At 40.7% G+C, this 14,201-nt stretch overlaps 1 protein-coding gene across 8 annotated transcripts in view; it reads left to right on the top strand.

The window, feature by feature from the left end:
* The first annotated feature begins 1,118 nt into the window (after positions 1-1,118).
* Positions 1,119-14,201, top strand: part of BBS5 (Bardet-Biedl syndrome 5) — a 25,043-nt gene continuing 11,960 nt past the window's right edge. The window contains exons 1-5 of one of the 8 annotated variants that reach the window (XM_032293052.1): positions 1,119-1,549; positions 3,723-3,805; positions 8,479-8,544; positions 9,303-9,352; positions 9,486-9,613. In XM_032293052.1, the coding sequence (XP_032148943.1) occupies positions 1,491-1,549; positions 3,723-3,805; positions 8,479-8,544; positions 9,303-9,352; positions 9,486-9,613 (386 nt within the window). In that variant the 5' untranslated portion in view covers positions 1,119-1,490. Of the gene's footprint in view, positions 1,660-1,682; positions 2,068-3,722; positions 3,806-5,020; positions 5,089-8,478; positions 8,545-9,302; positions 9,353-9,485; positions 9,614-14,201 lie in introns of those variants that run through there. The other 7 variants (XM_032293053.1, XM_032293058.1, XM_032293055.1 and 4 more) reach the window with 7 other exon arrangements.

The following is a 14,201-nucleotide window of genomic DNA, read 5'->3' as shown; positions in this document are numbered from 1 at the left end:
TGGTCTCGAACTCCTGACCTCAGGTGATCCACCCACCTCGGCCTCCCAAAATGTTAGGATTACAGACATGAGCCACCGTGCCCAGCCCAAGCTGAGATTTAAGTGACAAAGGGCAGGCTTTTGCAGAGGTCTGGGGAAACAGTGTTCCAGACAAAGAAAGGGGGCCCTCCGAAATCTCTGAGCCCAGTCTGGCAAAAGAACAGCCAGAAGTGAGGGTGATTTGAGGTCACAGAGGTGGGCAGGGCCAGACTGAGCTAGGCCCAGGTAAGGAATTTGAAGTTTTAAGTCCAAATTTCCTTTTTTTCCCTCATTCTAAAACCATTCCTATAAACTTTATAAAATTAATCAGGAAAGAAATTGGTTGGAGGGGGGAGACAAAAATAACCAAGCTTGCAGCCAATTTGGCATTAATCATGAGGTCAGCTTCCTCTCTGACCTGCTTCCTCACAGTTGTTTGGGGCCTATTGTCCTGTCAACGAGATTATAGTTCTCTTCCATTGCTCTAGAGAGAACAACTTGAACATTATGAAATATTAAGTTTTCCCTTTGAGACAGTCTTTCAGATCCTGGATACCAATGAAACTACTGCCCAGCTGGTCTGAGGAACCCCATGAGAAACTAACTCAGCAAAGAATGAAGTTTCCCTATCCTGAAGATTTCATCTCCCTTACTCTGACCAATCAACGACCCCAATTTTCCAGCCCCTCACCCTCTGTGATCCTTGTAAAAACCTCAGCCCAGAACTATTCGGAAGATGGATTTGAAGGTCTTTTCCCATCTCTTTGCTAGATACCCTGCAATCATTAAACTCTTTCCCTGCGGCAAACTCTCCTGTCTTCGTGTAATGGGTTTGTTACCTCACGGAAGGCATATGAACCTGTTGGTCCTATATCTCTGTCGCCTAGGCTGGAGGGCAGAGGCACAATAATAGCTCCCCACAGCCTTGGGCTCGAGATCCTTCCGCCTCAGCGACCGAAGTACAGTAGTTGAGACTACAGGTGTGCACCACCATCCCTGGCAATTTTGAGGTTTGTGTAGAAATGAAGTTTCGCTATGTTACCCAGGTTAGTCTCGAATTCTTGGTCTCAAGTGATTACCGAGCCTCGGCCTCCCAAAGTGCTGGGATTACAGGCGGAAGCCACCATGCCCAGCTTTAAATCTAAATCTCTTTACGGTGAAGAGAAATACAGAGAGGGGTAAAACGGCTAAAGGATGTCTGTTTGGAGGCGAGGAAGGTCGCCCAGAGGTCAGGCACGCTCCCCCGCGGCGGAGACAGCTGGGCTTCTCCGAGACTCCTAAATCCTGCCTCGCATCTCTAATCGGCTTAACAATGCGAACCAGCTGGGTGACGCGCGCGCACTCTCTCGGAAGCTTGAGTCTCGGCGCCCGCCGTAGACGTCGCGACGGAGGCGGCCCGTTGCCTTGGAGCCAGCGAGACGCGGCTGGGCCTCCACCTCTGTGGAGAGGGCCAGCCGCGGGCTTTGTTCAACATGTCGGTGCTGGATGCGCTTTGGGAGGACCGAGATGTCCGCTTCGACCTGTCCGCGCAGTGAGTCTCCAAGATTCCCGAGGGGTCTTCAGCCTGTAGAGGGCGCCGCGGTGCGCGTTGGGGACCCGCGGGCATAGCCTGCGACCCCGCTGCTCGCCACGTTGGCGAGGGTAGGATGTTTGCGTCCCTCGTCGGCGCCTCGAGAGTCCCCAGGCCGGCTGGGCCACTGCGGCCTTCCAGAGGCCGGCGCCGTGGCAAGAGCGCGTCTGGATACTTAGTTTTGGTCCCGTACGACCGTCGGTCCCCCATCCTGGTCTGCGGGACAGACCAGGACCACCGGGGCTTGGCGTCCTGTATACACCCACCTGAGCTTGGGATTTCAGTTTCATGGAAGGAACGTAGGTCAGGGGCTCAGGAAACTAGGGTTCTAAAACTAAGTCTGTAATATCGACACACTGTGTGGGCCCTTGGACAAATGTCTTCATCATTCAAGCTGGAGTCTTCATGTCTGTAAAATAAGGGAGGTGGGGAGTAGGCAGTCTTCAAAAATTCCTAACCACGCAAACTTTATGTCCTTGGTAAACTTTCATCTAGTTATTCATCGAAATCACCAAGAAGAAGAAGGGGCCCTCTTTTTCAGCCCTGTTTTTGGAAATTATCATACTTTAAATAGAAGCCCTGTTTTGGGAAATTACCGTTCTTTAAAGAGAAGGTGGTTAGAAACCTCCTGCTCCAAAATCCAGGGGGAAAAATGCAGGTTGGGATACTAAGTGTTGAGAAACACTAAAGCTAAGATTCCTGGATTAATGGCATAGAACTGCTTAGCTACCTCTTATCATTCCTTATAGACCTCACTTCCTTAGATAGAAAAATGAAATATTGATACATTTTCCAGGTTAAGTGGTGGCTAGATATCTAATACTAACATGTTAGATCCTTTAAGAAGATGAAAGAGAAAGGAATTTGTAAAATTATGGACCATAGTTACATATTGTGACATTCTATGACATTTTCTGTCATTCTTGTAGGGTTCTTAATGCAAACAAAAGGCCATTTCGTTAACATTAATAAACATTTATCAGTGCTTATTGTGTGCTAGTTACTATGCCGATAGCCAGAGACAGAAAATAATAGGAAATAATACTCATATCCCCCATTCTAGTGCAGGAGATACACAGACAACTACTATAATAAATATGTTAAGTACCATTCTGAAAAAATGAACAAAAAGCTGAGACTAATAGAAACAGAACAATTTATTCTGCCTGGTGAAGTCCTTGAAGACGAATAAATATTCATAGTATTTGAGTTGGTCCCTGAAGAATGGGACCCTTGTCAGGGTAGACAGGAGGAGAGTAAGAGTTAAGCATAAGAAGCAGAGTCTTGGAGTTGCAACCTCTGGCTAGAAGGCAGGGTCTGCTGCAGAGAGAGGTTGGAGGTACAAATAGAAAGATGAATTAGCCAGATTGTGACATTTTTAGCTCATGATTTTGGACTTCAACTTCTAGGCAGCCAGAGGACATGGAAGGCTTTTAAGCAGGGAAATGAATCTGTATTTTCAACAGGTGATTGAGTTGGCTCTATGGAGAGTATATTAGAAGGCTCTACTAGATATTTGCTGGGGTTTTTTGGACACTGTAGAATGTATTCTATCAGTCAGCAAGCTGCCTTTATTTCCTTTTGTAACCTGTATCAATTTGCCAAGTTCCAAAAATGCTTTTCATACAGCTCTTCTTTAACCATACCTTTCATAATTTCCTGATGTCCTTTCCTCTGCTCAGAAACCTCTGGAGGTTCTCTCCTGTCCACAGGATAAGGCCTAAACCTATCAGGCTGGCATTCTGGGTTCTCCATAGTCTGGTTCCTCATTAGTTATCCAACAGTATTTCTCTCACTACCTCCCAATATGGTCCTTCTCTAGCTTGGCCAGTCTTCTCACATGTCCTTACTATTGCTTTTTCCTGGTCTTTAATTATGGATTCTCTTTTCATTTTTCAAAATTCTGTACCTCCTACTCATCTGGCTTACTCCAGATGGCCCTGGTCACTCCAGGCCCCACTGATCTTTAGGTTCTTGAAGTTCTTGAAGACCTTATCTTTAAATGAATGAACATTTGGTACAACATAACTTATGCTGTTGGCTGTTTTATGTACATATGTCTCTTTTCTCCCTAAATAGATTGTAAGCAGGTATAGTTGTAGCTATAAAAATCAAACCTTTATATTCACTTTAGGCAAATGAAAACAAGACCCGGAGAAGTCCTTATTGATTGTTTAGATTCAATTGAAGACACCAAAGGAAATAATGGAGACAGAGGTGAGTATATTTTTACATGTATTTTATATTCCTGGTTTAATTTACAAATGTTGAATCATATTAGCTAGAGAATATATGAAACAGCATCATTTTTCAGTGTAATTGTGAAAATGGGAGAGTTAAAACCACGTAAGACTTTTCTCAGATTTAAATAGAAGAAAGGATAGGCATTAAGCTTGTAGTTTGGTCCTTTACTAAGTCCTAGTTCTAACATCACTTTTATCCAATGTAGCTGTTAAAACTCAAGGAGACCTGTTTGCAAGGGGCATTAGTTCTGACCATTGGACCTGTCTCCCCAGAAAAGGATATGGGGTAGTGAAATACAAGTAGATCATAGCTGTAGTACCTGGAGCCATGCTTCCTTTTTAAAAATTCAGGAGTAATGCACCATCAATCACCTATGGTTGTCACCTAGACATGGATATGTGGGGAACAAATTTAATGCTGCACTGTGAAATCTATTTGTAGGTCAAGTACTGGAAAATCCTGTGAGACTTCTCTGACTGTCACTGGGGACCAGCACAGCTGGACCCTAGAGTCCCTCCCAAACCAAATGTCCCCAAGGTTGGAACTTTTAAAAGTCCGGCCTGCCTATAGCAGCTGTCTGTGGAGCCAATGACCAGTAGGTCTTGGAAACGTCATTACTGTTCTTCAAGGAAAAAAATAGAAGATGTGGAATGGCAGCTTAATGTATCCAGAAAATGTTTTAGGGGAGAGGAAGTTTAGGAGGGAGGGACGTAAACCTCTTACTTGAAAGGGATAAGTGGGGAAATAGAGCAGACTTCTTTCAGGAAAGGGGGAATCAAAAAATCATCAAGAAGGAATGGTAACCCTTATTGGCAGAACATGCTTACTGTACCCCTTTTGACTGGCTGCTTGCTTCCTGAGACTTTCTTCTGATCAGCTCTAGGTTGGCATGTAGGCAGCAGGCCCTCTTGTAAGCATTTCTTCTCTGAGGGTGGTTCCCCTCAGAGACCTTATTTTTAAATGCATGAACTTTTGGTATAGTATTATTTATGCTGCTGGCCCTTTTATATACATATGTCTCAAACTCCTGACTTCAAATGATCTACCTACCTTGGCCTCCCAAAGTGCTGGGATTATAGGCATAAGCCACTGCTCCTGGCTAAGGTACATATGTCTCTTTTCTCTCTAAATAGATGGTAAGCGGGTATAGTGGTAGCTATAAAATTAAGACCTTTATATTCATTTTAGGCAAATGAAAACAAGACCTGGAGATTTAGATTCAATTGAAGACATCAAAGGAAATAATGGAGATAGAGGTGAGGGTGGTTCCCCTCAGAGAAGAAATGCTTCCAAAGAGGCCTGCTGCCTACAGGCCACCACCTGTAGGCAGATCCTTTTAGTGGCTGGGTCCCATCCTTAAAGTAATGCTTAGATCACACTTCTAAAATGCTTCCTGGTGTCTGTCAGGCTCAGATGAGAGTGGAGTATGAAGATCTAGCAGCAAAAAAGTCTTAGTTTGTGCTTTTGAGAGTGGAAAAATAATCCCAACTGTCAAGATGGCTGTATCTTGACAAAATCTGAATTAACTTGAGAAAGCCAAGATAAAGTTTCATACAGATTGGCAGAAACTTTTAATAGAACATTTTTCACTTCTTCAAATACTCATTGAGTGCAGAATCCTGTACTAATACTTCAGAGTAGGAAGGACAGAAAGCTCCCCTGACCAGAAATCTCCAGTGCCTGAAATCCTACTATTAATAAAAACAGCCCAACTACAGTGGCTCATGCCTATAATTCCAGCACTTTGGGAGGCCAAGTTGGGAGAATTGCCTAAGGCCAGGAGTTAAGAGACCAGCCTGGGCAACATAACAAGATCCTGTCTCTCCAAAAAATAAAAAGAATTAGCCAAGTATGGTGGTGCATGCCTGCGGTCCCAGCTACTAGGGATACTGAGGTGGGAGGATCGCTTGAGCCCAGGAGGCTGAGGCTGCAGTAAGTCATGTTCGTGTCCCTGTACTTGGCCTGGGTGACAGTGCAAGACTCTGTCTCAAAATAAAATAGAAATAACTGTGTGGGTGCACAGACCTCAAAAACCTTTTGAAAATTTACAGAAGTATACAGCACTTCTGATCATTAAGGAGTTAAAAAATGGAAGGGGAATCTTGCTTCCTAGCCCTCCACTTCCCCTCCCTTTCAGCAATTTGGAAATGATCAAGTTAAGGCATTGCCAAGTTCAAGAGCCCCTATGTTAAAACTATAAATATCCTGGAAGATTAGCACATTTAATCAATTTTCAGCTGTTAGTACCCTGACTTGAAATTATCAGATTAGCTTTGCACAGTGCCTATAGCTCGTAGCCTAGTTGTAGAGAGAAAATGTTGCTTAGGTAAAATGTCATAGAGAAAATATAACCAATGTATCTATAATAAATAAAGTCATAGAAATGAGTTTGTACAGGATTAAAATATTTAATAGCTGTGTAAGAATAAAAGGGACAGCTATATTTCAGTGTTTGGGAGATTAGTAGAAACAGGGACAACCGTATTTTGGTATTAGGCAGGATGGAGAGGAAACTCCATGTGTGGAACACTGGGTTTGGAGCTGTCGGCTGGGCCCCTTTAGCAGAAAAGAAGTAGGGTTAAAAATCATAGAGATTGTGGGAGATATTCCAGGAGCAGAGAAAAAGGCAAACGGGTGGTTGGGGTTTTATGTGGCAAAGTCTTCCCACTCCATAATTTCTCTTGGGACTGACAGAAAAATATAAAAGAATCAATAGATGTCCTGAGCCCATAGCCCATTTGTAGAAATAAAATGTTGCCTAGGTAAAATGGCCTAAGGAAAACCAGTGTATCTATAACAAAAAAAGTCAAAAATTAGTTTGCAAATGATTATTTTTTAAGTAACTGTTATTTTGGGAATGTTTATTGTTTGCCAGTCACTGTTCTGAATCTTTTATATAGATATAATCTCATTTAACAGTAATAAAAATAGTAAAACAAAAAATTTAAAGTAGATACAGTCATATTTATTTTCAAATGAGGAAACTGAGGAATAGAGAGGTTAGTTCACTTTTCCGGGGTCATGTAGCTAAGTGATAAACCTAACTGCCTACATTGATTTCTAAACTGGTAGGGTCACATTATTCTCTTCTCAAAAATTTTTAGTCCTTCCCATTTCCAATCCTAAACCCCACCCCCAACTCTACTGCCGCTATTGCTAACAGGTCCAAGTTTGAATTTTTTTGTCTAGCATTAAAGGACTTCTAGTATGTCCAAAAACAGTGTTTATCGCCTGTGCTGCCATCTTCCATTTGTCCTTCCAGGTCTGGCATTCTTCTCCACCTTTTTCCCCTTGCCCTGGAAACATGACTTGTGTAGAGTACATCTAAGGGTTCCTTGTGTACTCTGGCTTTCAGTTGGAAGAGTCATGGCAGAAGATCAAAAAGAGGCAGGAGCATAAGGTCTGGGTATTTATTCCCCTGGTTCCTTCTCAATGAGAGGTTGGCTGTCCCTCCTCTCAAAGCAGTCAGCTCCATAGGACTCTTGTTTTTTCCAGATTTCATTAACTGCTGCTCCCTCTTTTGTAAATAAACCTCAGTTATCCTAACTTGAGTGTACCATCTATTTTCCATTGAACCAATGACTGAAAGATGCAATACCTAGTCTTCTATGATCTTGTATGAACCTTACACTCCAACCATGCTGGATTACTTATTATTTGTCAAACATAATCTGTAATTTTCCACAATCTCCCTTGAGAATGCCTTTACCTTTTTTAAAGCCACCTGTGTTATCCAGTTTCACTCCAGTATTCATACAGACCTAGTTTCTCTGATTTTAGACATTCTAGAGATTATCGGAAAGAGTATGACCTGGCTGGCTATAGATTACTCATCAAAAGAATTTTATGGTTGTAATTTGTTGGTGAAATAATGTGTTTAAACAAAATAAGTCTTATTATTTCAGAATATCTCAAAGCTATCATAAAATGCTCATTTGTATTATATATCTCTAATACACCTAGTATGCCATTTTCAAATTTATTTTTTTTCTTGGAGCATCTATAAGGGATCACTGTTGTACAGGACACATTTTGAGAAATGAAGTATCTAACTTCGTATTTCAGTGTATGAACATCAGTCTGATGCTAAGATCAAAAAGTATAAAGCCTTAAGTAGACTTCAGCCTCACCATAACTTCTTAGGAACAAAGTAGTTTGCTCACAGCAAAATTGTGTGTATAAATACATGGTTCATTTAAATGAGAACTGCTGAGAAAGTACTCATATATCAACGATTAGCGCGTATATGAGAGTTCTTTGAAAAATCGCAATTTCAATGAATGGCTGTGTAATTATCCTGTATTCATTCTCAGTTGACTTGTTGGGACCCCAGAACAGCTTCTACTAAGACAGAAAAACTAGTGCACAAGTCTTTCCTCAGTCAGTTTGAGTTAGAGCAAAGCTATTGGCAGAGAACATCTGTATTCCTTATATAACTGTCAAATTTTGTTTCTCTAGGATTCTGAATCATACATTGTATACCTTATATAGGTTAGATATGCACAATATTTTCAGTTAATAAACATATGAAAAATATCTGTAAGTGTTGCTTCTGATACTAAGCCAGAAGTTCCATATCCACCTCATTCAGTGCTGCAAAATGGGTCCTTATTTAAGTTAACCTATTTTTGTCTGTTTGCTTTTAGGTAGACTCTTGGTAACAAATTTAAGAATTCTCTGGCACTCTTTGGCATTACCAAGAGTCAATGTTTGTAAGTATCTTTGTTAGATAAGTCTGAAGAAAAAAAACCCTTTGTCATGTGAACTTACATGGTGCCTTTGATACCAAAGAAGTATGTGGAAGTACGTGGAAATCTTTTTTTTTCTCCTCTTTTTGAGACAGAGTTTCACTCTTGTTGCTCAGGCTGGAGTGCAATGGTGCAATCTTGGCTCACCACAACCTCCACCTTCCGGGTTCAAGCAATTCTCCTTCCTCAGCCTCCCAAATGGCTGGAATTACAGGCATGCACCACTATGCCTGGCTAATTTTGTATTTTTAGTAGAGACAGGATTTCTCTGTGTTGGTCAGGCTGGTCTCAAACTCCCCACCTCAGGTGACCCACCCGCCTTGGCCTCCCAAAGTGCTGGGATTACAGGTGTGAGCCACAGCGCCGAACCCACTTATTTTTTTAAAGTATTTTAGATTACCCAGCTAGACTTGTTCTTTTGATGTAGTAGTGCTAAAACTTTCAGTAAATAATGTTGCAGAGGCTTTAAGGATGAAGACTTCCTTTTTCCCGTGTTGTATTTTTGTTTGTTCAAAGAGACAGAATTAACCCTCTAGTTTTTTTTTAATTATTTAAATTTATAGTTATTTCTTTTAAACTTTTAAAAGTGTATTTCTATATACGTTTAATTTCTAAACTGTTAAAAGTTCTGTATATATATATAAATTTTTTTTTTTTTTAGAAAAGTATTTTTCTCAATGTACCATATCATGTTCTTTACATTCTTTGCTTTTGGATTTTAGCTGTCGGTTATAATTGCATACTGAATATTACAACAAGGACTGCTAACTCTGTAAGTCTAAAAATTCTTATTGAAATATATATATATAGTAAAGAAACTAGATATTTGAGATTGATGTTTGTTTTCACTATAAAGGAGAAATTGCTCCTAAAATCTGAACTTTTAAATAAATTTGTCCTTACAGAAATTACGAGGCCAAACTGAAGCTCTTTATATACTAACAAAATGTAACAGTACTCGTTTTGAATTTATATTTACAAACTTGGTTCCTGGAAGCCCTAGACTTTTTACTTCTGTGATGGCAGTACACAGGTATAGTAATACTTTATGGATTATTGAATATTTTTAGCTTATTCTATGGTTTTAGACTGCAGCAGTCCCCAACCTTTCTGGCACCAAGGACCAGTTTTATGGAAGACAGTTTTTCCATGGATTGGGTGAGGGTATGGTTTTGGGACGATTCAAGTGCATTACATTTATTGTGCAATTTATTTCCTTTTTTTTTTTTTTTTTTTTTTTTTGAGACAGAGTTTCACTCATGTTACCCAGGCTGGAGTGCAATGGCACGATCTCGGCTCACCGCAACCTCCACCTCCTGGGTGTTCAGGCAATTCTCCTGCCTCAGCCTCCTGAGTAGCTGGGATTACAGGCACGCACCACCATGCCCAGCTAATTTTTTGTATTTTTAGTAGAGACGGGGTTTCACCATGTTGACCAGGATGGTCTCGATCTCTTGACCTCGTGATCCACCCGCCTCGGCCTCCCAAAGTGCTGGGATTACAGGCTTAAGCCACCGCGCCCGGCCTGTGCAATTTATTTCTATTATTATTATTATTATTATATACTCACTGAAAGGTAGAGTCAGTGGGAGCCCTGAGCTTTTCCTACAGCTAGATAGTCCCACCTGGGGGTGATGGGAGACAGTGACAGATCATCAGGCATTAGATTCTCATAAGGAGCACACAATCTAGATCCCTTGCATGTGTCGTTCACAATAGGGTTCACATTCCTATGAGAATCTAATGCCGCTGCTGATCTGACAGGAGGCATAGCTCAGCTTTGTTTGCTCACTCACCTGCCCACCGTTCACCTCCTGCTGGGCAGCCTGGTTCCTAACTGGCCACTGACCAGTACCCATCTGTCTGTGGCCCAGGGATTGGGGACCCCTGTTTTAGAGAATAGAAATGTGGTACTGTTTTCTTCCAAGCTCTATTGTAAATATCAGGAAGATATTAAGAAGAACGTGTTTCATTATCATTTAATAAACACTTTGAAGGTATTTATAAAACACAAAAAACTAAAGATTCATTAAAAATTTCTACTGATGACCAGATTAGATTAGCTACCAAGGTAGGTAAAGTGAAATAAAGAATTTGATATACCTAAACAAGTTGCATAATTAATTTAAAAGATTACTTTTCTAGCAGGTAGAAGGCATGTTTGAGTGTCTTCCCTGAAGAGTTTTGTTGGTGTTTTTTTTTTTTAGGTTTGTGGCTTTTTTTTTTTTTTTTTTAAATAGAGTTAGGGTCCTGATTTGTCACCCAGGCTGGAGTATAGTGGTGCAGTCATAACTCACTGAAGCCTCAAACTCCTGAGCTCAAACGATCTTCCTGCCTTAGCTTCCTGAGTAGCTAGAACTACAGACATGTGATGCCATGTCCTGCTAATTTTTTAAAAGTGTTTTTGTAGAGCTGTACGTGGTGGCTCACGCCTGTAATCCCAACACTTTGGGAAGCTGATGTGGGTGGATCATTTGAGGTCAGGAGTTCAAGACCAGCCTGGGCAGTGTGGTGAAACCCTGCCTCTACTAAAAATACAAAAAAATTAGCTGGGCATGGTGGCACGTGCCTGTAATCCCAGCTACTCAGGAGGCTGAGAAGGAAAATCGCTTGAACCAGGGAGATGGAAGTTGCAGTGAGTTGAGATCACTCCACTGCACTCCTGCCTGGGTGACAGAGCAAGACTCCGTCTCAAGAAAAAAAAAAAAAAATTGTAGAGACAGGATTCTCACATTGTTTCATAGGCTAATTTCCAGCTCCTGGGCTCAAGTGAGTCTCCTGCCTCAGCCTCCTAGAGTACTGGGATTACAAATGTGAGCCACTTCATCCAGCCTGTTTTTTTAAATTATTTATTTTTTCTTCTTGTTGTTTGCTAAATTCTTCTCTTTTTACTGCCTCAGCTTTTTTTTATTTTTTAAACCAGCCCTAAGTGCTATGATGTTTTTTAAATGTGTGTATATAATTGTTTAATTTGTATTTTCCAGTGAAGTTGACATTTTTAATCTATTTTATGTATTTTTTGGCTTCTTATAAGTTTCTTAATTATACCCTTAGCTGTCATATATATTGCCAATATTATTTTTAGTTTCCTAGTTTGTTATTTGATTTTTAATTTTATTGATGTTTTGATCTATATAATGGTTTAATTTTTTAATTGAAATATAATTTACATGAAATTTTACATGTAAAATGTACAATTTTAAAGTATACAGTTTGATAGTTTTAGTATATTCACAATATTATTCAACTATTGTGAAGATCCAATTCCAGAATATTTTCATCATTCCCAGAATAAACCCCTTACGCATAGCATTCATTCTCCATTCCTTCACCCCAGCAGTCCCTGATAACCTCTAATGTACTTTGTGTCTCTATGGAATAGAGTAGAATCATATAACATGTGGCCTTTTATGCCTGACCTCTTTCACTTACACAGTGTTTTCAAGGTCCATCCATGTTGTAGCATGTATAAGTAGTAGTTCATTCCTTTTTGTAGCTAAAGAATATTCCATTGTATGGACGTACCACATTCTGTTTATCTGTTCATGAGTTGATGGACTTTTGAGTATTTTATTTCTTAGTGATTATGAATAATGTTACTATGAACATTTGTGTATAAGTTTTGTGTGAACATATGTTTTCAATTCTCTTGGGCATATACCTAAACCTTAGCTCTTTATTTCATTTAGAGAAGTACTGTGAAAAGTTCTAAATGGAATATGAAAGGAACAGAAGCTGCTTTTCTTAAATAATATTAAAAACATTAGGCCGGGCATGGTGGCTCATGCCTGTAATCCCAGCACTCTGGGATGCCAAGGCGGGTGGATCACCTGAGGTCAGGAGTTTGAGACCAGCCTGACCAACATGGTGAAACTCTGTCTCTTAAAAAAAAATTTAAAAAAAGAAAAAAAATATTATGTGCTTCCCCCAAAAAAATAATTTATAGCATAAATAGTTTCCATTTCTTCCACTGGTTAAGTATTGTTGATAACAGCACTAAAGAAAATTAAGACTTACAAGCAGAATGCTCAAATTCTGCTCTTTCACAACTTATATATTAGAAGATTAAAGTAAAAATTAGAAGTTCAATAATGAATATAATTTATATAAGTGAATTCTGATGTTACTAAGGTTAAGAAAACTTTACTTTTGTTAAATAGGTAACTTAGCCTGTTTTATGTGAAAGATTAAAATTAACTAATCAAAAGTTAATCGGGGTTTCTTTCTGTGTTTATTATCAATAGACATGGAAAAAAATTACAGGGATTTAGGCCAGGCGTGGTGGCTTATGCCTGTAATCCCAGCACTTTGGGAGGCCGAGGTGGGGAGATCACAAGGTCAAGAGTTCAAGACCAGCCTGGCCAACATAGTAAAACCCCCTCTCTACTAAAAATACAAAAATTAGCTGGGCATGGTGGCATGAACCTATAATCCCAGCTACTCGGGAGGCTGAGGCAGGAGAATTGCTTGAACCACAACCCAGGAGGCGGAGGTTACAGTGAGCCCAGATCATGCTGCTGTACTCCAGCCTGGGCTACAGCGCGAGACTCCGTCTCAAAAAAATAAAAATTGTAATTCTCCTTCTCTCCCTTCCCCTCTACTTTTTCCTTCATCCCTCTCCCCTTCTCCCTCCCTCCCAGTGCTTCTCTTCCTCCTTCCCCCTTCTCCTCTTGGGGTCCCTTTTGGATTCAGTACAGATTCATTCTAGTTTTCTGTGTAGAGGTAGATGTGAGCATGTTTTCAGGTTGCAGTGAGAAAAAGTAATTGTTTTGTTCTTGTTTTTGTTTTTGTCTTTGAGACAGAGTCTCGCTCTGTGTGGTGGCACAATCTCAGCTCACTGCAACATCTGCAGTGATTTCAAGCAGTTCTTATGCCTCAGCCTCCCAAGTAGATGGGACTACACGTGTGCACCACCATGCCTGGCTAATTTTTGAATTTTTAGTAGAAACAGGGTTTCTCCATGTTGGCCAGGCTGCTCTCAAACTCCTGCTTCAAATGATCTGCCCACCTCGGCTTCCCAAAGTGCTGGGATTACAGGTGTGAACCATTGTGCCCAGCCAAGAAAAAGTATTAATAATTGGATGCCTGTTTATGTCCTTTGAAAAACAAGGAAATGGGCCGGGCGCGGTGGCTCATGCCTGTAATCCCAGCACTTTGGGAGGCCGAGGCGGGTGGATCACGAGGTCAAGAGATCGAGACCATCCTGGTCAACATGGTGAAACCCCGTCTCTACTAAAAATACAAAAAATTAGCTGGGCATGGTGGCGCGTGCCTGTAATCCCAGCTACTCAGGAGGCTGAGGCAGGAGAATTGCCTGAACCCGGGAGGCGGAGGTTGCGGTGAGCCGAGATCGCGCCATTGCACTCCAGCCTAGGTAACATGAGTGAAACTCCGTCTCAAAAAAAAAAAAAAGAAAAACAAGGAAATGAAGAAAAGGTAGCATTTTGACAGGAAAAACAATTTCCATATGTATTTAAAAATAGGTTATTGTGATAAAATATGGACATACTATACTGACAAATTCTACAAAAAACTGTAATTGCCAAACCTTTTTAAAAAGAAAAATATAGGCCAGGCGCGGTGGCTCAAGCCTGTAATCCCAGCACTTTGGGAGGCCGAGG

This window comes from Sapajus apella, unplaced genomic scaffold (assembly GCF_009761245.1).
Source record: "Sapajus apella isolate SASKATOON/1434 unplaced genomic scaffold, GSC_monkey_1.0 scaffold28, whole genome shotgun sequence".
Lineage (NCBI taxonomy): Eukaryota > Metazoa > Chordata > Mammalia > Primates > Cebidae > Sapajus > Sapajus apella.
Note: the sequence above shows the minus strand (reverse complement) of the source record. Positions and strands in the feature narration are given on the sequence as shown.